General features: G+C 37.8%; 2 protein-coding genes across 3 annotated transcripts in view; both read right to left on the bottom strand.

Moving 5' to 3' along the window:
• The window catches only part of LOC143723295 (ladderlectin-like), a 259,996-nt gene that overhangs the window by 113,387 nt on the left and 121,386 nt on the right, over positions 1-25,223 (bottom strand). The window lies entirely within an intron of this gene.
• nhlh2 (nescient helix loop helix 2) lies at positions 8,618-10,262 on the bottom strand. The gene is made up of 2 exons (XM_077216947.1): positions 10,149-10,262; positions 8,618-9,154 (listed from the first exon to the last, which is right to left on the bottom strand). The coding sequence occupies exon 2, from the start codon at positions 9,101-9,103 to the stop codon at positions 8,735-8,737; it is 369 nt and encodes a 122-aa protein (XP_077073062.1). The 5' UTR covers positions 9,104-9,154; positions 10,149-10,262; the 3' UTR covers positions 8,618-8,734.

Raw genomic sequence — 25,223 nt, 5'->3', positions numbered from 1 at the left:
ACCCTTTAATGGGTCAAGTTTTGCCGAAAAAGATGTGTCTTCAGCCGTTTCTTGAAGATGGCTTTAGACTCAGCAGCTCGGGTTGAGATAGGCAGGTCATTCGACCAGCAGAGAACAGTCCAGGTAAAGGTCTGTGAGAGTGATTTTGTGCCTCCTTGGTATGGCACCACAAGACGCCATGCGCTTGCAGAACGCAAGCTTCTGGATGGTACATAGGTCTGGAGTAATGAGTTTAGGTATAAGGGGTGCAGAGCCAGTGGTTGTTCTGTAGGCAAACCTCAGTGCTTTGAATTTGATGCGAGCTGCAATTGGAAAACCAGTGCAGTTGATCCTCCTAATGTTGTATAAGGCAAATCTGCAGAACCGGGCAGTTCTAGCAATGTGGTCTGTGAAGTTCAACTGATCATCAATCATAACTCCAAGGTTGATGAAACATGTAAATATTCATCAACTCTCACATCAGATTTGGTAAACGGAACCTTATGCATGTTCGCTTGACTTGTGAGAACCAATGAGTTTCATTCTCGTGTGTTAAGAAGGTTCAGTTAAGCTTCTGTTTATGTTTGTTGATCAATGTTTCAATGGAAGGACAGAAATCTCTCAGATTTCATTAAAAATATCATTTGAGTTCCAAAGATGAATAAAACTCTTACGGGTTTGGAATGACATGAGGGTGGGTACGACGACTATGTTAGGCATACATGTTAAATGTTTAATTTTTGGGTAAACTACCCCTCTAATCCAGGAACAAAACAAACAAAACACCTGTGCATTGCTCTGAGGTACAATGGTTGGTTTTGATTCTGCATTGACTGTTTTAGTCTGTGCCGGAGGGAGAAAAAAGTACAAATTAAATGGCAATTGTGTCTAAAATGTAAGTTACTCAATATTAACCGATTGTTTATTGTTGAATAAGCAGTGGCACATTCGGCAATCGTAACCTCGGTTTGATTACCCGCGGCCTAAGGTGTTATACGTACAGCAACAGCACTCAACTGCTTATGTTAAACAGCTCGCATGATATATAAATCTTATTTCCACATCTACAAACCTCTGTCTGTCTCTCTTACTCTGTTTCCTTTACATCTCTCTGTCTGCAGTCTTTACTGACTACAGCTATCATACATAGCCCATAAAACCGATGAAGCGAGAGAGATGCAGAGAGAGCTTTCTACCGCTCCATCCCCCACATATTCCATCCTCATTCACTGCCACTTAAAGCTTTTTTCCAGTGTTCGTTCACAATGGTCACCAAAATAAGGTTGTTTGGTTATGATTATTGTTGTCATAACAAAACGAAGGGACCAATATTTTAAATAATATTCTGTAGATTATAAAATATAGCATATACATTCAATATAGGCCTACTTAAGAATATCCCTACAAATACACATAGGCCTATTAGCCTACTTTGATACTGTATTGTCATATAGGCCTATTATGTGAAGACATTTGTTATCTGTGTATTGAGAACAGAGTTGAGTTATTCTGTAATAGTCACTTGTATGAATTTATCCGCTAAATGACTGCTAATATAAGCATGTACTGACAAGTTGATTTTGATACTGAGAAACCATTTAGAGTGATATAAAAGTAATTCTTTCTTTTTGGCAGTACGCACAGGTATCTTTGCTTTTGACACATCGTGAGCTTAGAATTATACAGTTCTATCTCCGTTTAGGGTAGTTCTGAGATATTGAGCATCAAAGTTTTTAAATCCCTGCTGTTTTGTGAGATGGAACCTTTTTATTTTATTAATAACTACTAACAAAATATTTTTTTTACAAAAATAACACCACACAGGCATTAATAAACACCTAATGGATAATATTATGTCAAAAACTCAATTTCGACCAAAAGTGGAGATAGAACCATATAATTCTAAGCTCACGACATGTGGTTGCTTTATTTTGGCTGGTCAGAAAGACACAGTTTTTGTTTTTGTTTAAATCAATCCTTGCAAAATTTTGCTAAATTAATAATTAAATCATTTTATAGAATGTAATTACAAATAATAGGCCTGTCAGCATAACAATTTTAGTTACAAGTAGAACACAGGTTTGCTTATTTAATAAATGACCTATAAATCTTTAGAATCTCATATGTGTCTTTATATATCAAGCAGTCGATTTTATTAAAACATGACAGTATTTTAAACTTACAGTTTTTCTCAGGCGCTTTGGTCCTTTTCTCAGATCTGAAATGAAATTCTCAAAACTACTTGTACATCATAAAAGCAGTTTCTCATTCTTTTGAACATGTTGCAAATGCTTTGGTACATTCATGCAATTTATTATGTACAATTGTCTGCGGTATCAGTTGCTAATGCCATGTTGCTCAAAAATGTATTAAATAATTATTTGTGCAATAGACTTACCCCTCAAAACATCTAGTCATTAGCTCATCGTACCAGTTCTCTGAAATAGCTCAAAGTTGCATCTCATGAACCTTCAGTTGGCAAGCATATATATAGGCTAAAGTGCTGCATACAAAAGCAAAGTTCTGTCTAAAGGGTCTTTCCTGTGTTTGCCTTTCTAATGTTGTATTTTTGCCTTTGTGCCCCTATTTCTTTTTCTTTTCTATATCACAATAATATTGTAATGGTTTTTTGTCAGACCACTAGTAAAAGTGTAACTGTGAATCCTATCCAGTCTCTTTCAATGAATAACTCACCTACAGTAAATTTGTACTTTTGAAATGAATATATACAGAAGAAGCCCATTGTACATTTCAATACAGTAACTGTCATCCAAACTGTTGCCATAGTTTACATCAGGTAATACTAAAAGAAGTTTTTTATTGAAAACATGACTAAGCATTTTGACTATCTTGTTTGTGAACAATGACGCAAGGACTTTTTATGATGGCACTGATGTGTTCATTGACATAAATACTTTAGAGAGATGAACTAAAGATTTTGAGTAAGTTACAGGCTTTTGCAGGTAATCAAATGTGTGGTGCTGTTTGTACAAATTTGTTTCGAGAATGCACATACTTCTTTGTAAATATTAAGGATGATTTGAGAAATGCACTAAAGCGACTGAGAAAAACTGTAAGAGACAGTGTACACTTTACAAAGAAATAAAATACACTTTTACTGCTCCTCACTGACCAATAGGGGGCGGCAAAGACTTGTATTACTGTATTGTACTATTGGAAGTCAGACTTGGACTTCTCTTAGGCAATTTGAAACAAAAACACTGTAGTTGTTGGTTGAGAGGTAAAGAGATCATATTTGCCCGTGAACACACACACACACACACACACACACACACACACACACACACACACACACACACACTACTGTATATGTGACGTTCTTAGTCATCTTTATTATTCTACAGACTTACCAGATAAATGACGTGACAATGGGTTTATCCACTAAGTGACGCTAGTGAACAGCTCACACAAAGTTTATGCATCGCATAAACCCACACATTTTCTATTATCTGACACGTTCAACTCAGTCAGTGGAGCTCTCTGCTAATGAGCTGGGGCTAATGAGCTTTATAAATCTGTGCGTAGGATCCTTACTAAAAGTGTACGTGCGCCCGAAAGACAAATTATTCAGACTTATAAAACCGCGAGTACGCCAGAACCTGCGCAGAATTCACGTTATAAATCCCAGTCAGCGGAAGATTGTGCGCACATGTGTCTCCTCCCCGAAATAACCATATATGGAGCTTACAACGCTTAGTTTTACTATGCATATCCTCATCTAGCCTACATATAATTTGCATATAATTATTAATCCACGTGATAACATTTTTAACGGTACAAGACATTAGGAAAATATGAAATACGGATGTGCCGTCACATATAAAAATCATTTAGTAGCCTATCCTTGCCTTGTTTTTGAATAAATAAATCAAATAGTGTAAAATACATTTCAGAGAAAGCTTTTCTCAATATTTTCCACTGCAAATAGTATTTTTAATTGATTTATATTTTTAATGGAAACAGATAGACCTTGTTGTGCATTATTTGCACGAAATTATTTTCTCAGAATCTGCTATTATCATGATAAGCAATTATCTCTGTAGTTAAAACATTAAAACACAGCATGCCAGAGGAAACGTGTTCAAAATCATTGCATCCACAACAAATATTTCTATTTATTGAATATATATTTGTAACTTCTCAGTAATTATTTCATGTAGTTTAAGTATTTAACTCCATTAATGATAATGGAATATTTAATCGAAATGCTTAGGCCCTATATCAGAAGTAAAACATAGTTTAAACCATTATTTTATTTATTTAAACTGCTATTGTGAACATGCACTGTATTTATGATTAGGACTCATAATGAAGTTTTACGGTTTTACATCATCTGCCGTTAGATAGGCTATTAACAATATGTGTCCGTTTCGCCCAACGCGCTCGCTGGCGCGGACATGGATATTTGCTTCAAGTGATAGGCTTGGTGAGTGAAAATATATTTGTATTATCTTTCTGTATATTCATAATTTTCTTTAGATTTTCGGTCTAAAAGTGACCAAGAAGACATTTAACTGCAGCTCACCATCGGTGTCGCCAAACTGCCCCATCTCCAAAACGTTCGTACGCATGGGTCAGAGTTTGCGCAGGTGCGCACATTTTCCCGTCAAGTTTGTTTTTATAAATCACAACTTATGCATCGAAATTGGGGTACGCCTCTTTCAGCGCCTGTTTTGTACGCAACGATTTAAAAATGATCCCCTGGTTATCTCAGGAAGTACTGTAAATGAAAGAGAAGAGACGTAGGTACAAAATGTGCAGTGCCCCAAGACCAGAATTGCAGTTTTTCTCAGTCGCTTTTGTGCATTTCTCACATCACTATTTACATTTGCACAACAGTTAGTTCAACCTCCACCACATTTAGTCATTTGTGCACATCATAGCAGCAGTTTCTCATTCCTTCCAACAAACTGCAAATGCTTTTGGACATGCATCAATTGCTTTCATACAAGTTTCTGCTGTTTTATAACATTATCATTTGCTTATGTCATGTCAGTCAAAATTAACTATACTTGTGAATGCTAAATAGTAATTCCATATAAAACTAACAGTCCTCATTTCATTGCTCGAGTCATCACATACAAAAATGTTGAACTAGTTGTCAAAATCTGTCAAGCCAATTTTAAATTTAAAAAAAAAATCCCTGAAAATGTCTCCTAAATTGAACAATTTCTCTCAGGTGAACCTATGTGGCCAGACAGAGAGGGACGTCTGTATATGCATGAATGATTTACAGTACTATGTATGTTGTATGTTCAGTTCCAATATGTACTGCAATATTGTTTGCAGTTGTGCACAGCTCTATCCAAAGGGAGTTTATGTTTGTTGTAAATAAGGGTGTATTTTTTCTTTTGCACAATGCTGTGAACAAATTAAAATTGCAAAGAGCATATGCAGTAAAAATGTGAAACATACATATTCAGTGTATACTCAGTTACCTCACTAAATACAGTAATGTGTAACTTTACTGTAGTTTTCAAATGGCTGTGCAAATAGTATATAGTGCTGTCTTGAGCATTTTCAGGTAGTGTCACCTAGATCTGACTTTTTTGCATTGCAAAACATTTAAAGAGTAAACTGTCATAATGAAAACATCACAAAGTCATTTGACTATCTTGTTCATGAACAATGGTGGCAGGACATTTCATTTTGATGACACTGACACTTTCATTGACATGAATACTTGCTTTTGAGGAATGAGCTATCCATTTTGAGCAGGTGACACGCTTTTGCAAGTTATCAACTAGTTTTGCAGTTTGTATTAATTGTTTTTATAACTGCATTAACTGTTGTGCAAATGTTTAACATGATGTGAGAAATGCACCAAAGCGACTGAAAAAAACTGTAAATGGAAGGATATTTTTGTCATTCTGTTATTATGAGTGACATCAAAGTGTGTCAATTTTTGTCAATAAAATATATTTTTATTTACATATTTTTAAGGAGACAGGCTTAATGTGTCAAGCTGCATGCTGGTAAAATAAAAGCAATTATATATGATCAATAGTGTACATTTACCAAATACCTTTTGGATTTACTGTTGGCCTGTAGCGCAACAGCAACTTTATTGTGTGTGAAAAAATTAATTTTTCCTTCAAGCTCTTACAAAATCCTGGTAGCCTTAATGTGGGTGTTGTGCAAATATCTGAAGGAAGGTTATAAATCTGTAGCCTTACTCTTAAATGCATGTATCAACAAATGCATCCGCCGACTAGGCCTATGTCCGTGTGTCATTGTGTGATGAAAATCGGATCATTGTATGTCTGACGCGTGCACAGATGGTCCAGGAAGGCGCGCGCAGCCGGTTCGCATTGTTCTGAGTGTGACACTTTCTATTCGCGAGCTAATGAGAACAGACTGACTCTCGTTTTACCCCTCTAAGCAGGTTTTTTCCCCCTATAATTTTCTTTATAAACACCCTTAATATCATCTGTCTCTCATCCGTCCGTTTCCATCTGGCTCCAAAATAATTTAACCAAATGGAAGGATTGACCCGGGACATAGATAGATAGATAGATAGATAGATAGATAGATAGATAGATAGATAGATAGATAGATAGATAGATAGATAGATAGATAGATAGATAGATAGATAGATAGATAGATAGAATATTATGTAAGACACATGTACGACAGATTGTCTCTTTGCATGAAGGGTCAGCGTCTAATCTGGCTACCTGAGTTTAAGGCTAATGTATTCGACCCTTCTCCGCGACATACTCTCAGACATATGGTATAGGCTACAGCGGGACTGAGGGTCATTCATAACAAAGGTAATCCGTTAAGGCCTGTTCACTTCCAGCATGAAACACAAATATTTATCAGCCTGTTTGCGTGTGTGAGGAGCTTTATGCTGCACGGGATATGTTTTATTTTAAAATTTAAGATATTTATCTTTTCCTAAACTAAGCCACTTTTTCTGATTGAGTGACTCAACTTGAGTTCGACGGAATAGAATTTAAAAGTTGCAGCATCATCAGCTGAGTAAAGTTATGATCATTAATGTGAATCAAGAATGGGAAACGTTCGCACACGCGCGAGCACACACACGCTATCTTGCTTTTTCCCACGGGACGCAGCAGACGGGTCGTAATTTGGTTGCCTTGGCCCGTCTGGACAAGCACCTGTCTCCTCTCTGGGGAGAAAGTCGCCTTTGGGCCGAGAGCAGAGCGGACTGTGAATGTGTGACAGCATGAAAAAGGTATTTTTTCATGCTCTTTAAAATAGTAAAATAATGGTAACGGCAGTGAATTGTTCTGTCAAGCCTTAGTTCATTATTTCATTGCAGTTTCCGTCTGAAATGACAAGCGTAAAGTAGGCTTTTAAAGAAGATAGAGAACATCTTATTGGTACAATATCTTTATTTTAATATTGTTTTATACAAAAACTACAACAGACGAATCGGCGTTGGATTATTATTTTTTTTTACTATTTATTCTAAAATAGTTATGAAAAACTGCGATACAAACCAGTGTACTGGCTATTCCACTACAAAATGACGGACAACACCCCGAATTAACAGGGTAATCTTTGGATATGTGGCAGATGTGAGATAATTTGTTCACTATAAAATTTCCAAAAGGTTCACAAGAATCACGTAAACAAATATTCTCTATAAATAGTTTCTAAAAGAAAAAATAAACTACTTTGATATCATTTTTGGTCGCAGCAGAGAGAGCGTCTATGGGTACCTTACAGACTTGGATGGAATCAAGCAAATCTTTATGTATTTTTCCAAATTATTTATCTGGCATTGATTATTATGTATTTCATTTAATCGAATGGTACTTTTAATTCATCACAAGTCATCTGGTACCCATAAAGCGCTATCTATGAGCACTTTGTAAACAAAATAAACAATACAGTACAGCAAGATCCTATCCGATGCGAAGTGCTTCTTGTTATCATAGGACAGGACATCACAGCAACACCATTATAATAACCGTAGTGCACACACAGCGAAGGCCCTCCTACTCCTAAGAAAACTGCCAATGAAAAGTGCAAATGAAAAGCAACAGTAAACCCAAACTCTGCAACATCAATAATAATAAAACATTACATATTTACATGTACGTAAACACAATATGCTATTTTAAGGACACTCACATAATTTAACTTACTTCATAAATAAAATAAACCAAAAGAAAATAAGAAATAAATTAACAACAAGGTTACGATTTGTTCCAGCACAGATGTAGCCTATACATTTATTCCCCCCCAGACAGATGGTTGCCTATGAAATCCGCTTGATTTATATCAAGATTGTGAAAGGTAGGCTAAATGTTTTTTGTTTCATTTAGGCCAATGATGTAGATCCAGTCCAAAATCTCTCCACAACAAATGAGCTTATGATTTTATGTGTTGAACAGCTACTCTTTGAATGGCTATCCTAAACTCTTGTCATAGTGTCAAAAACAACAAGCTTCACTTATTGCAACACGTAAAACTCTTTATAATAACCTGCATCAAGGCTAAATAGCCTTGTTTTGTGGTTACTGAAACGTTTGAAACACTGTCTAACAGAATACATACTTAATGACATCCTTCTGTCTTTTTTGTTATTTTGGGTAGCCTATCTTAAGGTCAATTCAATACCAATACATAGGCCTATAACTGAATTATAAAGTGTAACCCATTTCTCTTAATATGTGTGTGTTATCACGTCAATAAAAGTAGGTATTTTTCACCTGTAGGATTTTGTTTCAAAATGCTGTATAATGTGCTGAAAGTTAGTCTAAACGTCCAAAACGTGGTTAAGATAAGAAATGTAACAGATAGCAAGACGAAGTATTTCTATCTTGGACAGCTTCTTGTCGGGTGGAAGTGTTGGTAGCAGCTTCCTAAGCTCAGCGAATGCTACGTTGAACGCTTCCACTCTGATGCGCTCGCGCGTGGCATGCGCAGAGCGGTACTTCGCAGTCGCGCGCCTCCTCCGTCTCTTCTCCTCTCTAGTGAGCCCGGCTGGCACGAGTGCGCGGGTCTTGCCATCTTCGGCCTCAAAGGGCTCACGAGGCACACATTCCACCTTCATGATGTTCAGACATTCCGTGTCCGGCTGGGCCCAGGTGAGGTCCGGATCCGTCTGATCGGGGCTCAGCATCATTTTCAGATCCGTTTGATAAAAGCTTCAAAAGTGCACTAATTTTTAATTGCCCTGGTGAATTAGACACAAATGATTTATGTTTTTCACATATGAAAAGTAATCTGTACATATTAAAACAAATGTAATGCTGGCATTTCACCTCTAGCAATTTTAAGGGTACACTCAGTGTTTGCATGCAGCTTTCGTTTGTGTGACTTTCAACACATTTTAGTAGGTCCTAAATGTTTGTAAAATGGTTGTAGTCAGTAGATGGGATATTCACTGGTTCCGTGCAAAAGTAAATGGAAATCAATTAGGCTACTGTCACAAAACCAAAGTCACAGTAGACCATCTGTCGCAAATGCAAATGCAAAGCCTTTAGCTCCAGATGACACAAGTGTGCATGATACAAGTAATGGTGAATCATATATATATATATATATACACACACACACACACACACACACACACACGCACACATTTATAAATATATATTTTTTGCTATAAGATGGTTTAATGTTTTTTTTTTTTCGTAAAACGCCACGAAGATTTGTTAAGCACACCGTACATTAAAATGTTACTAGCCTATGTTAGGCTATTACCTAAGTGAAGCAAATGAACAAACACCGTAACAAATTCTATGTAACTGAAAACGTAGCCTACTTTTAATTGCTGTCTTAAATTTTAAAGAAAAAATCAAAGCTGTGCCAAAGTGACAGCCAGCAGATTAGTTCATTGCACTTTTCCCAAACACTTTAATTACTGATGAAGATCGAGTTGAAATTCTGAAAACTCATAAAGTAGAAATATAGGCTACGTTTAAGAAGACATAATTGCGACAGTTTAAACGAATGAAAATTAAGATGTTGTTATGATAAAACGATGAAAATATAGGCTACAATATCAATGTAGCCTACATAATTATTTTGCGGAGCATACAGACTGTTTCTATAGCCTATAGCTAATAAATAAATAGCGCAATTTAATGCATATAACATTAACATTAAAACTAATGTAAAGTGTTTAAAATGACCACAACATTTTATGAAATTGATTTGAAACTCACCTCTGTCGATGATAAATAGGACGAGAGCTTATTCCCCAAAATCCCCTTTATGAAATCTGTTTTAGTGTTTCGTGTTCATCTGTCCATTGTGCTTTCTGAATTTTTATTGTAACATCAGCAACAGCATTGCTCAGCCTAATATTTTCCTCGCCACTAATTCCACTTATAACGCAGTCGGTATCGTAGGATTCGTGTTGTTGTATGATGAAATGTCCGTGAGCAGTCTTACCGAATGGATATTATAATAACAGGACCGGCAACGCACGCTCTGAGATGTGTTGCCCTCTGACCCGTGCGCGGATAACAATGGACACGCGTCCTTAGATAAGATCGACGCGACAAGAAAGTGTCGTCTTCGGCTGTCCTCCTTTCTGTTTCCCGCGGATTAGGATAATATTGCTCCAGCCATCCTTACAACCACGCGTGCTTGTCCTCGTGCCTCTGATGATTTGAGAGATAACATTCCACTGGCTCCCTATAAAGTCTCTCTCTCTCTCTCTCTCGCTCCCTCTTACAAATCATTCACTTTATGCACTTATCCACGACAGTCACACCTCCGTCCCACCCCCTCTTTTCTCTCTCCTTCCACTCAGCGAGTTCTTTCTCGACCAGATTGAAAGGAGCACCTGAGGCTAGAGTTTGGCAGAAACGCATGGATTGTACTCCTGTGTTAAAGTTAAATTAAAATCAGCTAAATTAACTTCATTAAATGTTGAGTTATGATATTTTAAGAAAATCTCTTTTATGTGACGTTGGATTACAGCATTTCCTGCAGTGTAATATGAAGCATGTCTCTAAAGATGTTATAATTGTTAACGTTGTTAATGTTATGTTTTTTTGTTGTTGTTTCTTTTTTTTTACAGATAATGAGAGAAATATTTGACAAAATACTAAACAAAATACACTGTAATACATCAGGGCTATTGAAAGTGAACAGCAAAACAGCTAAAAGATCATTACAAATGGTGCAAAGTTTAAGGGGAGTGGTAACCAGCATTAAAAATGCATCTCCCTTTATACATACATTTTAATCTAAAAATGGTGGTTGAAAACATTTTACATCCATGTTTTTTGTCAAGTACCTGTTTACAAATATTGGTAGGATTTTTGTACTTCAGCACCAAAAGACAGTTAACTATTCCTTTTGTTTGCCTTGTCAAATGTACATGATCACAAGTTCATTCTACACATTTTAAAAACTTTTCACCAAGCTCTCCAAAAGTCACAATAATGACTTATCACAAGAATTGATGGGTCGAGTACGTAAGAAATTTGTATTCATTAACCCATGATCTTGAAAAGATCAATCCTTCTATTATCCAGTAAAAAAAAAAAAAAAGAAAGAAAGAAAAAGAAATCCAGTTAATGTTTTGTTGTAAAATGCAAGATTCTTGCTTCTGTGATTATAGGGGACAGTCTTGGAAAGCTTTGCTCTTTTCAACGAGAGGCAGAATTTTAATAGGATATTTCTAATAAAAGATAAAAGGGACATGGGTGGTAAAAAAGAGGGAATATATTGCCAAAGTTCACATAAAGACCTTTAATAAACATGTCGATGACAAATAGATCTTTCCAGTCTGTGCAAATGATTTAAAAAGACCGTTGTAATATAATCATTAAAATGAATGTATAGTTCGATACCAAGTTTGATGAGAAAAAATGTCTTTAATATAAAATGAAATCATTGGAATTCTTCTGGATCCACATATCATCCTCAGACTGATTATGTTTAGACTGTTATTGATCATGGCTGATGAGATGTGTTAGATTCCATTAAAAACCTCTTATTTCTGCCCTCTGTTTGTGAACAAAGTCAGCTGGTCCGCTATTTCCAGCAAAACACCCCTCTCCTCCTCACACATACACACATAAATACACAGAGTCAAATGTGAGAAAGAGGCATATGGCTTCCAGAGTAACCCATCCCCCCTCTGCTGCCCTTTTTTGCCTGGTGCATGTGTTCAGATCTGGGCATAGCTTTGGGATGGGGGCAAGGACCTCACTGACTGAATTAAGGTCTACTCTATGTGTGTGTGTGTGTCTCTCTCTCTCTCTGTGTGTGTGTATGTGGGGGGCAGCTGGCTGATGTTGCTGGAAGGATGGAAAGATGGATGGGTGAATGGAGAGATGGATGGAGGCAGGATGTCTAACCCAGGGCCAGTGGAGGGGTATGAAAATAGTAAGACCCAGCGAGAGAAAAACAATAGAGGGGAGGACATGGATGCAGAAGACAACTGGGCATAAAGAGGGAAAAAGACAATGGGATGGGGTATCTTGACTGGAAAGAGACAAGTGAATATTATATGCCTTTTGGGCAATATTATTGGTATTATTTTATGTCTGGGCATGGATCTGTTAATAAAGGCTTTATGTTTGTATAATTTGGTTTATTCAGATTATGCCAACTCTGAACATGTGTTGTCCTGTGTGCTTGGTTTTAGGAAGGCTGGTGGAGATCATAATTATTGATCTCTGTTGTTCATGGTGAAAGAACAATGGATTGCAGCTCATTTCACGGCTTAATTCAGTCCAAGTGCGCGGTCAATAAGAAGACCTTCTGCCGGGCCAAGCTTTGATTCATGTTCATTTAAATCAACAAATTTCCAATGCTTTATTTTGATGTGTAATACAAAATATTCACCATGTCATCCACTTTGTCTCCAGATTTTATGTTTACAAAAAATCCAATTGACTGCATAGCTGTTATAAACGGTGGTTCTGCCTAATTTCTGTTCAGTCAGATATGCATGTGTATGCGCCATTCCTTGATGAATCTGTGTATTTAAAATGAATCGGTTGAATCACTGATTCCATGAGTCACTCATTAAGACAGTCACTATAAAAGGATGTCTCAATATAACAGAAAGAGTCATCAGCACTAATGCAAAGACTGAAAGCCTGCTGAATGCACAAACACAGACAAGCGGAGTGATACAACTGTGAAAAGTCCCATTTGTTGTTATAACTGAATTCAGAATAGCAAATTTGAGAACTAGACCTAACTTGTATAATGTGGGATTCATTTCTTTGTTTTTGGCATTCATTGGGAATTTTAAACCTAATTAATCACATGATTACCTATTCATAGAATTGCAGTAATCACAATAACTTGTCTTGGAGGGCACATTATTTTAAATGGAACAGTTTAATTCAGAAAATCATTTAATAGTATTGTTCACACAAAAATGGAAATTCTGCAATTATTTACTCATCCACATGAGAACATGATTCGTTTTTTCAATGCCATTATAACCCTTTTCAGATATGTTAAGTTTCTGGTTACCCGGACTTACAATGGAGGGACGAAAACCTCTCAGGTTTCGTTAAAGATATCTTAATTTGTGTTTTGAAGATTGACGGTTAAAGTCTTATGGGTTTTTAATGACTTGCCTCATTAAGTACAGTTCATAAGTTCTATACTTTTAGAAGGCTGAATGAGCGTGAACATGGATTGTTAAACTGAGGGTAGTCGAAACTCAGCTGCATGACTGACCCAGGCACTGGATAGCACCCATTACAGCCCCAATGAGAGCCAGCTGCAGCTCATCAGCACAGGACACCTGAGCTCAGCCTTGGTTGGACATACTGCCCTTTACACACAATAAAACTCATGCACACGGATGCACAATGCTATATGAACATGCACATGCATGCATATGATTCTCAAGGACACTATCTAATGTGGTTTTGGATGTTATTGTTGGTGTTAATCTGACAGGAACACAAAGAATTACTATCCTTGTAAGAGACAGAGAGAGCGAGAGAGAGAGAGATAGAGAGAGAGAGCGAGACGAGAAAAGATGAGCGATGGCATATATTTTGTTCTCTCTCACCTCTCCAGGGTGAGCTCAGATCAGAACACCTCCTCCTCCCCCATGAATTGGGATCAGGTGGGGATCAGCTGGACCTTCGAGAAGGGGGGCAGAGGGTTTATGTGTGTGTGTGTGTTTTGGTAGTGGTGCTGATGAGCAGGAGGGTAGGGTGCCAGGCCGGCCGGGGGCCAATGTTGCACCTGTGAGAGATCCTGGAGGCAAATCTGGGTGTAGAAGCATGGATATGATTGGAAAGGTCCATCTTTGCACCTGCACAGATGCGATTGAAGAGTTTGACAAGCCCAGAAAAAAAAAAAGAAGCAACAACCTAGCTTTGGCTTTTCGGATACATCCAAGAAGCCCAATGCATCCAGGGTGATGTCTGTAAATGTGTGGATGCGTATGTGAGGATGCACTCCTGGACGGAAAGAATGAATTGGTCAGCCCTTTCCCCCGAGGACAATCTTTGAGGTGTAAATAACTGAGACAAAGAGGGAGTTAAGAGAGTACCCAACATCTTTCTCCCTTTTTGCTTTTCTCTGTCTCTCTCTTTTTCCCTCCCACTTCGTCTCCAGGGACTGTACCAGCCTGGCTTGAACTGGACACCATCTGCTATAATGTGACAGAATGGAACCCCCAAATACTTTCATTTAATTCTGCTTTGTATGTGTGAGTGTGTTTGTTTGTGTGCACATGAGAAGATAGCTATTATCTCTGTTTTTCTTTTTTTACAGCTTTGTTTTTGTAAATATATAGACTTGTATACATACACACACACACATGTGCATTAAAGCTGCATGGGTCATGTCTGCACCCAGAATTTGTTCCCTTGAGTCCTTTGTTGAATTTAAAGACCATCTGTTTTTCTCTAACAAGCTTTCTCTTTTTCTCTTTGTTATTTTAAATGTGTTTCTTTGCGTTTTATTTGTTTAAAGTTTCTGTGTGATCCAAATTAAAGTGTTTTAGGCCTGTAAGGTTAAGAGAAATGTGGGAAATTCAGTACCATGGACAGTGCTGGAGAACCATATAAGGCATTGCCATAATTAAATAATCATTATTATTATATTTTAAGTATGCACATGCTGAATTTCATAGGAGCACAAAAGACAGTATCAGATTTCATATAACTTTTAGTAGGTATGAATCACATGCAAATGCAAAATATTTTCTATTAAATGCTAATTATTCAATTGAATAATTTATTAGCGTCAAAGCTGCTAGAGGGTATGGGAAATTGACAAACGTTTTTAAATTATGTCTGATAAAATGTGCCAATTAATTATATTCTAAAGACAGATTTTCTGCTTATCTGTGCTATCCATTTGTTTACTATTATATTTAATAAAGAGAGTGTGGAATGAAAATGAAATATGTTAAAAACTAGCGTTTTTAGTTGTAGTGTTGTCATTGGCATGTGTAGATAGAGACATTAGAGGGGTTATTTTAATGAGAGATTAATTACCGAGGATCACTTTTTCAACCCTACAGACTGTGTTTTGTCTTATTATCTTGATTATGATGAAAAAATAATATCCTACCCACAACCCTGCGAGGACTTTCACCTATTCACCGATTTCATTTGATTATTTCTGTATTTTATCTTTTATTCTAAACTGTTTTAATTATTCTGATTTCTTTTGATTATTTTAATTTCTTCTATGTAAAGCACTTTGAATTACCATTGTGTATGAAATGTGCTATATAAATAAACTTGCCTTGCCTTGCCTATTCCTCTTATTAATAAAGATATTTTTTATGCATAAAAATCTACTTCTTCACCCAACTTTACATTAAATAATATTTTTAAGGACACCTGATTCAGAGTCTTCCCTTTGATACATCTAAATGAACTAGCCTACATATCAAAAGTTTGAGGTCAAATTTTAAGAAATTAATACTTTTATTCTGCAAGAATAAAGTTTAGATCAAAACTGAAGAATTGAAGAATCCTGAAAAATGTATCATGGCTTCCACAACATAAGAAGCAGCACAACTGTATTCAACATTGATAATAAGAAATGTTTCTTGAGCATGCAGCAAATCAGAATATTAAAATGATATCTGAAGGATCACGTGACACTGAAGACTGGAGTAATGATGCTGAAAATTCAGCTTTGTCATCACAGGAATAAATTAATAAATTACATTTTAAATTATATTAAAATAGAAAAAAAAGTTATTTTAATTCACAACATTACAGTTATTTTTGATCAAATACGTAAATGCAGGCTTGGTCGGTACATTAAACAAAATCCCCAAACTTTTGAATGGTAAAATACATATTTGTTATGGTCACATGCTGTACTCGTATTCAGTCAAGCACAAACTCTGCCAGGCGGGCTGGTCGAAATCGACTGTAATATTCTTCCTTGAGTCTGAAATATGACTGCATCCTATCGATCAGATATGGTGTCATGGTGACTAGGCAAGGGAGGGAGAATATAGGTTTGCAAAAAGTGAACTGAAGGAAAAACAACTGCAGTGGTCATAGTGAGAAACTAACAGACAGATCACAAGTGAAAGGTTCACAAGGACAGATCCATGTTATTTTAAGGGAAAGTGACAGATTCCTACAGGCACATACATAAACTTGTACTGATGTGCCTGTGCCACAATACCTGTGTTATCGTTGAGTATTTGATGTGGACTCGACCTCATCTGCTTTGTCCATGAGACTGTTAGTTTTCCCTCTGCATTCACATCATGTCTCGTCTCTGTCATGTCTGTGCGGCCGTGTGTGTTTGTGGATGATGGGAGTGGAGTGGACACATGGATATGAGGAACTGGTATCTTGCCTGAGGAGAGCTGTAATAGCAGCTGCCCGTGCGACTTTGTTTTTTTCTTTCTTTCCATCCATCCATCCATCCATCCATCCATCCATCCATCTATCTATCTATCTATCTATCTATCTATCTATCTATCTATCTATCTATCTATCTATCTATCTATCTATCTATCTATCTATCTATCTATCCACCCATCTATCTATCTATCTATCTATCTATCTATCTATCTATCTATCTATCTATCTATCTATCTATCTATCTATCTATCTATCTACATACAGCATCCACCATCCTTTCTTGATAGATAGATAGATAGATATATCTCTCTGTCTGTGTCCTTCCATCCATCTGTCATTTTTTTCTTTCTTTTTTTATTCCTATAGATAAATATTTACAGATCTCTGTCTGTCTGTCTATCTCTATAGTATCTATCTATCTATCTATCTATCTATCTATCTATCTATCTATCTATCTATCTATCTATCTATCTATCTATCTATCTATCTATCTATCTATCTATCTATCTATCTACATACAGCATCCACCATCCTTTCTTGATAGATAGATAGATATCTCTCTCTGTCTGTGTCCTTCCATCCATCTGTCATTTTTTCTTTCTTTTTTCATTCCTATAGATAAATATTGACAGATCTCTCTCTGTCTGTCTGTCTGTCTGTCTGTCTATCTCTATAGTATCATTCATCTATCTATCTTTCTTTCTTTTTCTTACTTTTTTATAAATAGATCTGTCTCTATATCCATCCATCCATCTACTTTCTTATTATCCATCCATCCATATTCTTTTCCGTATATTTCTTTCTGTTCTTTACTGTAATCTGTCCTTTTTCTTTCTTTCTTTCTTTCTTTCTTTCTTTCTTTCTTTCTTTCTTTCTTTCTTTCTTTCTTTCTTTCTTTCTCATAGATAGATGTCTCTCTATCATCCATCAAATTTCTTTCTTTCTTTCCTTCTTTTTCTTTCTAAAGATAAATATACACAGATCTCTCTGTCTGTGTGTAGTATTCATCTTTCTTTCTTTCTTTCTTTCTTTCTTTCTTTCTTTCTTTCTTTCTTTCTTTCTTTCTCAATTCATTTGCCTTTTTCACCTAAAAAAAATCACACTATTTCCCTTGGGCCTTTCCTCTACGACCATAATCATCCCTCTAATGAAGAATGGCAATCCCTATGATGAAGGCCCTTCCCCCTCATCTCTCTCTCTCTCTTTCTCTCTCTCTCTCTCTCTCTCTCTCTCTCTCTCTCTCTCTCTCTCTCTCTCTCTCTCTCTCTCTCTCTCTCTCTCTCTCTCTCTCTCTCTCTCTCTCTCTCTCCAACCCCAGTTTTACTGTCTGTCCACTTTTTTATTCAGGTGACTGGGTGTTTTGATTGGGTTCTGCTTTCTTCTAGTTTGCGATATAATATGGATGAGCTGTCACGTGATTGGTTTTCACTGGCCTAGAGTATCTTTTCTACTTTTACATGGCTATTTCCCTGTAGTTTAGACACCCTCTAGGGATGTGCCACAACTGAAACACTGTGTGAATGTGTGTGGTGTGTATTTATGATGGAAATATATGAGTCTTGTTTTCTTTTGTCTCTGAGGGGACAGGTTGCCGTGGTAATGATGCCTAAGGGAGAGGGGTAAGATGTAAATTGGGTGATCATCACAGAATGTAAAGTGAAATCTGCAATGTACCCCGGGAGTCTGAGTAAGAGAGACAGATCGAGTGAAAGAAAGAGAGGGGTCATGTCCTGCAGGCGCTCAGGGTCTAAGATGCCGAATTTCCCAGATGAAAGAGAAAACAGTTGTGTGTTGTGTTTGTTGTGTGAGTGTGTATGAGTGTCTTAGACTATATGGCATGTCTGGACATGACTGCTCAAAGTCCATAATCTTAATTGGCTCTCTCTTGAGATTATGAGTGCTGGTTAATTGGAAAAACACCCTCACTTTCATTCAGACTTATTTATTTGCTCAGAAAAAAAAACACATTGCTTTTCATATATAGAAATATAAAATATAACCGGACATATAGGCTACCAGATAATGTCTTTTGATTTATTTTGTTCTTTATTAGGCATAATGTTGGCAAAAAACACTTTAAGTGACCACAAAATGTGCAATATAGTTAAAAAAATGCCAGAATGATATTATAAACTAGGCCTACAGACAGATAGATAGATAGATAGATAGATAGATAGATAGATAGATAGATAGATAGATAGATAGATAGATAGATAGATAGATAGATAGATAGATAGATAAATAGATAGATCGATCGATAGAAAATAGCAATGGGACCCAGCTCGTGTGTTCGGAGAGCTTTTCTATTCTCTGAGGCTTCAGGCAACATGTACGTAACAAAGAAGCTGCAATTTCTAGCATAACTAAACATGCACCAGTGAATATGAACAGCACTATATACTGTATTGCCTTTTTAAGATGCTAGAAACATGGGGAAGAGGAAATGAATGTAAAAAAATGACACATACTGTATATGCTCATGTAGAGTATTGACATTTTAAATAAGATGCGGGATAGGATGATTTGCAGTGTTAGTGTTAGACAACATAAACAACAACACTGTTATGTGACAAACTGCACGTGTAACATGGACATTTAAATCTGCCTCATTTCATATGAAGAAATGTCAGCAAGAGAAGGTTATCATGAAACAGAAAGGTCATTTCTATGTACTTAATTTTCTGTCTCCCACTCTGTTTATTTTTTCTCTAACCAGCCAATGATAGCTCAATGTTTTATTTTTTCTTCTTCTTCCTCTTCCTGAGCTTGTCCAGTTGCCAGGTAACCCTGGGTCACATCTGGGGTCTAAATCGAGCACTTTCTCTTCCTAGTTATCAGAGAGATGGGCTGTAATTTATTAGTTTGATAAAAAAAAGAGAAAGGTATTATACAGCGCCGCCAATCTCCACAGAGCTTGTTTGGAATTCATGCCCTATCCTATTTCCGGTGCATTCCTAGCGGCATCTCTGAGCCATTCATCTTTAAATTGACCACCTGAGCCAGGTTTCTGCATATTCAGTTGGAAAGAAATGGACTAGGCTTGGAAAGCCATAGTCAGCCCTGTAGATTCAACATGTGCTGTAGCTTAATGGAATTAGATATTTTTTAAAGGATTTTTGAAGCAAATTTTGATTAATTTGATCAATTATTTAATGTTTGCTATCTAAAACATTTTATAATTCACTATACCATGCCAAGATTCAAATTCAAAAGTTGAGTATCAGACCATGTTGCACAGCAAAGCACATTTTCGATGTCTTTATAAAATATGACAATTTCATGTACAAAATCATGTACTTGTGATAAAAAGAAATCTAATGTGCATTTCAGTCAGAAAAATTATTTTAAACTAAAACAATGTTTATGGATATTTTGAATGTTCCCCATTCAAATAGAGGGGCATGGAAACCAAATTCTGCCACATAAAAAAAAAGTGCTTTGGCTAATTATAATTTTGACAAAAGTTATAATTATGACATGAAAAGTACGACATGTCAACATTTTTATGCCATAATTATGACTTTAAACCACAATTAACATTATGACTTTGTATAATGCATTAAACTTTTTTTTAAATTATTTTGACATCACATAATTTTGACTGTCATAATTGTGATTTAATCTCAATTGCAACATCAATCCTAATTATAACTTTATCTCAGAATTTTGACATAATATTTATGACTTTTTATCTTAGTTTTTACTTTTTATGCCATAATAATAACTTTTTATTATGATTTACCGAAGCATGATTTTTTTCCATAAAGAGAATCTATACTTGCCAAGAAAGAAAAAAAACTGCCCGTCGGGGGTGTTGTCAAAATGGCTGCCAAGTGAACTGACTTGCCTTAATAGGGACTTTGAAATTCATATTGCATCACCAAAAGTTGCTGTCGATCATGTCGCCATAAACCACCAACTTTCACTGAAAATGAATGACTTCCGGTCACTGCACTGTGGATGCTTCGTGAAAGTGTGCCAAGGATCTGGAAGCAGCATGGTTGTGAAATGCCAGAAAGACACATACTCTGGCATTTGGGAAGGTGCACAGATGCAGGCCGTGAGTGTTGAAGGTGACAGACAGCCAAGCAGAGAAGTGCAGGGATTTGTTTAAAAGCTTCTGTCATCCTCCCCTGAGTGTCAGTTGCATGTCCCTGTTTAGATAATTAATTACTGGGAAATGCCGTGGAACCAGTTATACATAACAAAACTTACAAGCCACTACACATGGTAAACAAGCAGACAAATAAATGATGTGACAAAGTTCATACACCACCATACGGTAAAACACTGAACCTGAATTTAGTGAGACTAAGTCCAGAAAAGTTTTTTCCTCCTATCTGCCTTAGCAGCAGACACACATCCTCACACTTGCCAATCAGTTCAGAACTACACATTTATAAATGAAATTATAGAACATATTACACCACTAAAGCTGTGTGTATGCTGGCTAAAATTCATTTTGAAGCATTTGCACACCTGCTCCATTCTAGCTCCGGCTGCTGTTATGATCATAACTTGCAATTGGCTATTTATAGGTATCTCCTCCTCCAATCTGAGGAACAGATGATGCATCTATCACAGAGAGGAGTTTGTGGAGAGGGTTAACCTTCCCTGGTTTGCCCACAATTCCCTAGTATAAGTGGAGCATGAATTGACGTCCCTCGGTGTGAATTATGATGCTCTAAACTGACAGTTTTCCAATGATCATGGCAATACTTTGATTAGAGAGAAAGATAAACAAAAACAAACGCACCTGTATTTTCACAGGAGAGCTGCGACCGAGTCCCGCGAGACCTGTAAAATGGACGCCCCGTTTCCACCTCAAGGCAATTATGTGCCATCTGCTCTAGTCTGATTTGCGCAGGGCCGCTTTGTTTTTCAGGTTGTTGATGTAGAATTACACACTTTAAATTGACATAATCCATGACAGATTGTGATTGACGGGCGAAAAATTCATAATATGGCTAAAGCGAGTGGTCAGTTACTTTCGGAGAGTAAAATGAACACCTGGAGAGCATACCATCAGCCAAAAGTGCAAAGTTTGGGACACAACATGATATAATATGATGGTATCTATTATTTCTATTCTGTGGACAGGTTTTTTTGTTAGTTTTTTTTTTAAACTTATTACACATTTTGCATATTATGCAAGACAGGGAACATCAGATTTTCTTTTCTGATATTCTTCTCCAGGGTTTTGCGTCTTCCGCTGTAATTGTAGTTTTATTGGATATCAAGCCTCTGTTGGCAGAGAACATCTGGGCATCTAAAGCAATAATAGCAACCTTCACACTTGTATCTCAAACACCGGCGAAATTTCACTGAATTGTATGAATGGAATATATTGAATTTATCTCATTTCAATATATAATTCTTTTCCTTTTTGGTGCAGGAAGAAGTGCAAATAGTTTCTTAGAATTATGTTATAAATGTTGTTGTTGTTCAAAGTCATTCATTATATAGACCTTATGTAGCCCCGTCCCTTTTCATGCTGTCTTCTGTTTTGTATTTCCACAGCTTTAAGGTAAGATCTTACAGATTAAAATCATCCCAGTCTACTGAGATTTGTTATGACATCCGTTCAAACATTACAATACTCATTATAACTTTCGTTAACTCTACAATAAGTTAATCCACTTTATCATCAGATAATTACTCTGCCAAAAGAAATATACAGAGCTACCGCTAAAAACGGAAGTTCACACACAAATTTCTAAAGATGGCTGCGTGCTTGTTTCTCTGGAGCATAAGGTCTATAGAGTGGTGCATTCAAACTTCAAACTACTTTAAACAGTATACTATTTCAAACTGAAAACCTTCAAATTTTAAGCTTTTCAAACTTTTTCAAACTTTCTGGTCAGGCTTTCTCAAGCCAACCTCAAAGTTTGTTGTCCAGTGTTTTGAGCCACGGGTCCCCCACTTGAAAGGGGCTTCTTACTTCTGAATTGAACACTGGATTCCACTCACAAGAATGAGACGTAATTTGCCTTCTCTCAATTTATTGCAGAATTTCAGTAGGTGGAAAAACCTTTAAAACCACAACAAACCAGTGTAAATATTTACAACAAATCTCAAGTAAACAGCAATGCACATACATTTAATCACCAAAATTTCACACTGTACACACACTGTTTATACTGGTTTAATCTGGTAAGCATTAGCACAATACCATTTCCTTTTACTATTTTACACCATAGCAAATAAGCCTCAAAAGAAATAGCTTTTATCACCAGATTTGCATTATCAGTAAAAGAGAATTGAACTAGCTTTACCATAATAAATATTTTAACAAATAAATTACACATTTTTAGACAGAATTAATTTAAACAGATTGACTATATGAATTATAGTCAGGGACTATACCCCCCAACACAGGGACGAATTTCCTCTTACTGGCAGTCTCTTCCGATGCAAAGCATTTCTGTGCAGTTTAAAATCAAAGTCTTTGACCCAACGTTTCCACTGCGCCCACGCTGCTCACAGTACACAATGAAATGAGCAGCACGAGCACTATTTAAACCCAAGGCGCGTGCCACGCTGATTGAAACCAGCTTCACCTGGCGTTCATTTCCGTGTGACGAAAGGCGTGACAGCGGACAATTTGCCGCAACACCTCCCACTCGAGCATTCCGAGTAACCAAGGAAAGGTCGCCGAACTTCAAGGCAAACCTGATCAGGGAGTCTGCTCCTCGACAGGAAGGAGAACAACGAGGCGCCTGATATCCCTCCGCAGCACAGTGTTATTGGAGTTCCCTTTCTTGTCACGGGATGTGAAGCTCAGGGCCACAGACTTTGGACAATGGACTGGAACACAGTGGCCCACAGTGACTAGGACGTCGACATCCCTTACGACTCCTTTGGAGTCTGGAGCAACAGCGACAACTCTGCCGAGCCTGAACTGGCCCCGGAGTGCGTTCTGATCACAAAGCCAAACGATGTCCCCTACAGCCACGTTCCTCTCTGCAGTATGCCACTTGCTTCTGATAAAGAGATTTGGTCCGGCAAGCTGGCACCAGGTTCTCCAGAAGCTGTTGACTTGGGCCTGGATTTCTTGAAGACGCTTGTAGGGGTAATTGGCAAAACTAAAGGTCTTGAAGTCTCCATCTTGAGATGCACGCCCAAGAAGAAGTGCGTTTGGCGTCACATACTGGATGCGGTCCTCTCGACTCTGAATCCTTGCGTCGATTGGGCGCTCATTTGCCAAATTTGCTGCCAACTGAAGCGCCGTGAGGAACTCACTGAAGGTAAGACCAACCGACTTTCCTAGACTTTGAAGAGCCCTCTTCACAATCCGCACTGCAGCTTCAGCAGCTCCGTTCCGGTTTGGCGAATCGGCAGGGATCACCTTCCAAGCCCAGCATGTACCACTCTTTACAGCATACTCTTCCAGGCTTGCTATCTCTTGGGCTCGCAGAAAGGCATACAGCTCATCCAGTACGGGCCTTACGCCAACAAAGTTGGTCCCAGGATCTGACCAAACTTTAAGGGGACGCACCCTGATAGCTGCAAATCTCTGGTAGGCCATCAATAAGCTTTCCGTAGACAAACTGTTGGCCAGCTCCACATGTATAGCCCTGCTCGCCATACAGCAGAAGAGTACTCCCCAGACCTTCATGGACACCCTCCTTTTAATATCGTCTCTCACCATCTACGGCCCAAACAGATCAACGGCAGTGAACTGGAATGGTGCAGCAGGCCTTGATCTTTCCACAGGTAGGTCACCCATCACTTGCCCATATATGAGAGCCCTTGCTTTCCTGCAGATGATGCACTGGTTGACAACTTTCTGAGCGAGTCTTCTCCCTCGAACGATCCAAACCTTGCACCGCATCCTCAACAGGGTTCCAGCAACCCCTTCATGCCCCTCCTGATGACTCTTGCGTGCCACCAAAGTCCCAAGCCAGGTATCCAAAGGCATCGATGGCACAGCCACGTGATATTTTTTAAAGTACGGAACTCTACCCCCACACACCAGCAGCCCACTAGCTCCATCTCTATACACAACAAGCCGGTTCTATGTGGTGATTGGAAAGGTTACCCCCTCTTGAGCCGCAAGGCAGAGATCTCGGAAGGCATCCGCTCTCTCTATCACTGTGATGATGCCAGACGACTGGACTGCCACCCACTTTGGTCTTCCGGCGGCCTTGACCCAAAGAAACTTCTTTGCCGTTCTCCAGACCAGGGCTATTACCTTTGTAAGTAGTCTAAGGTTGCTAAACCGCTCGACCTTGACAAGTATAGTAACCGCAGTGCCTGCGGGTGGTCTTTGCAGTTCCGTTGAAGTTTGACTCTGGTACTGCTCCGGCTCCTGCTCCGGCCCGGGTAAGTGTAGCTACAAATGCCTTGTTCTGCATTCTTACTATGTTTTCTCTGGCTGCAACAGCAACATCTTTAGCGGACTTCACAGGCCACACGCCCTCTGGGAGACTCAAAAACTTGGGGCCCGTCAGCCACTCA

The sequence above is a fragment of the Siphateles boraxobius genome, unplaced genomic scaffold, assembly GCF_051911475.1.
Source record: "Siphateles boraxobius isolate OS27281-9 unplaced genomic scaffold, OSU_SipBor_1 7, whole genome shotgun sequence".
In the NCBI taxonomy this organism is placed as follows: Eukaryota; Metazoa; Chordata; class Actinopteri; order Cypriniformes; family Leuciscidae; genus Siphateles; species Siphateles boraxobius.
The sequence above is the reverse complement of the archived record's forward strand: the minus strand, read 5'-3'. Positions and strand labels throughout refer to the sequence as shown.

Coding starts and splice junctions, on each gene's coding strand:
- nhlh2 (XM_077216947.1), bottom strand. CDS start 9,103: ATGATGCTGAGCCCCGATCAGACGGATCCGGACCTCACCTGGGCCCAG.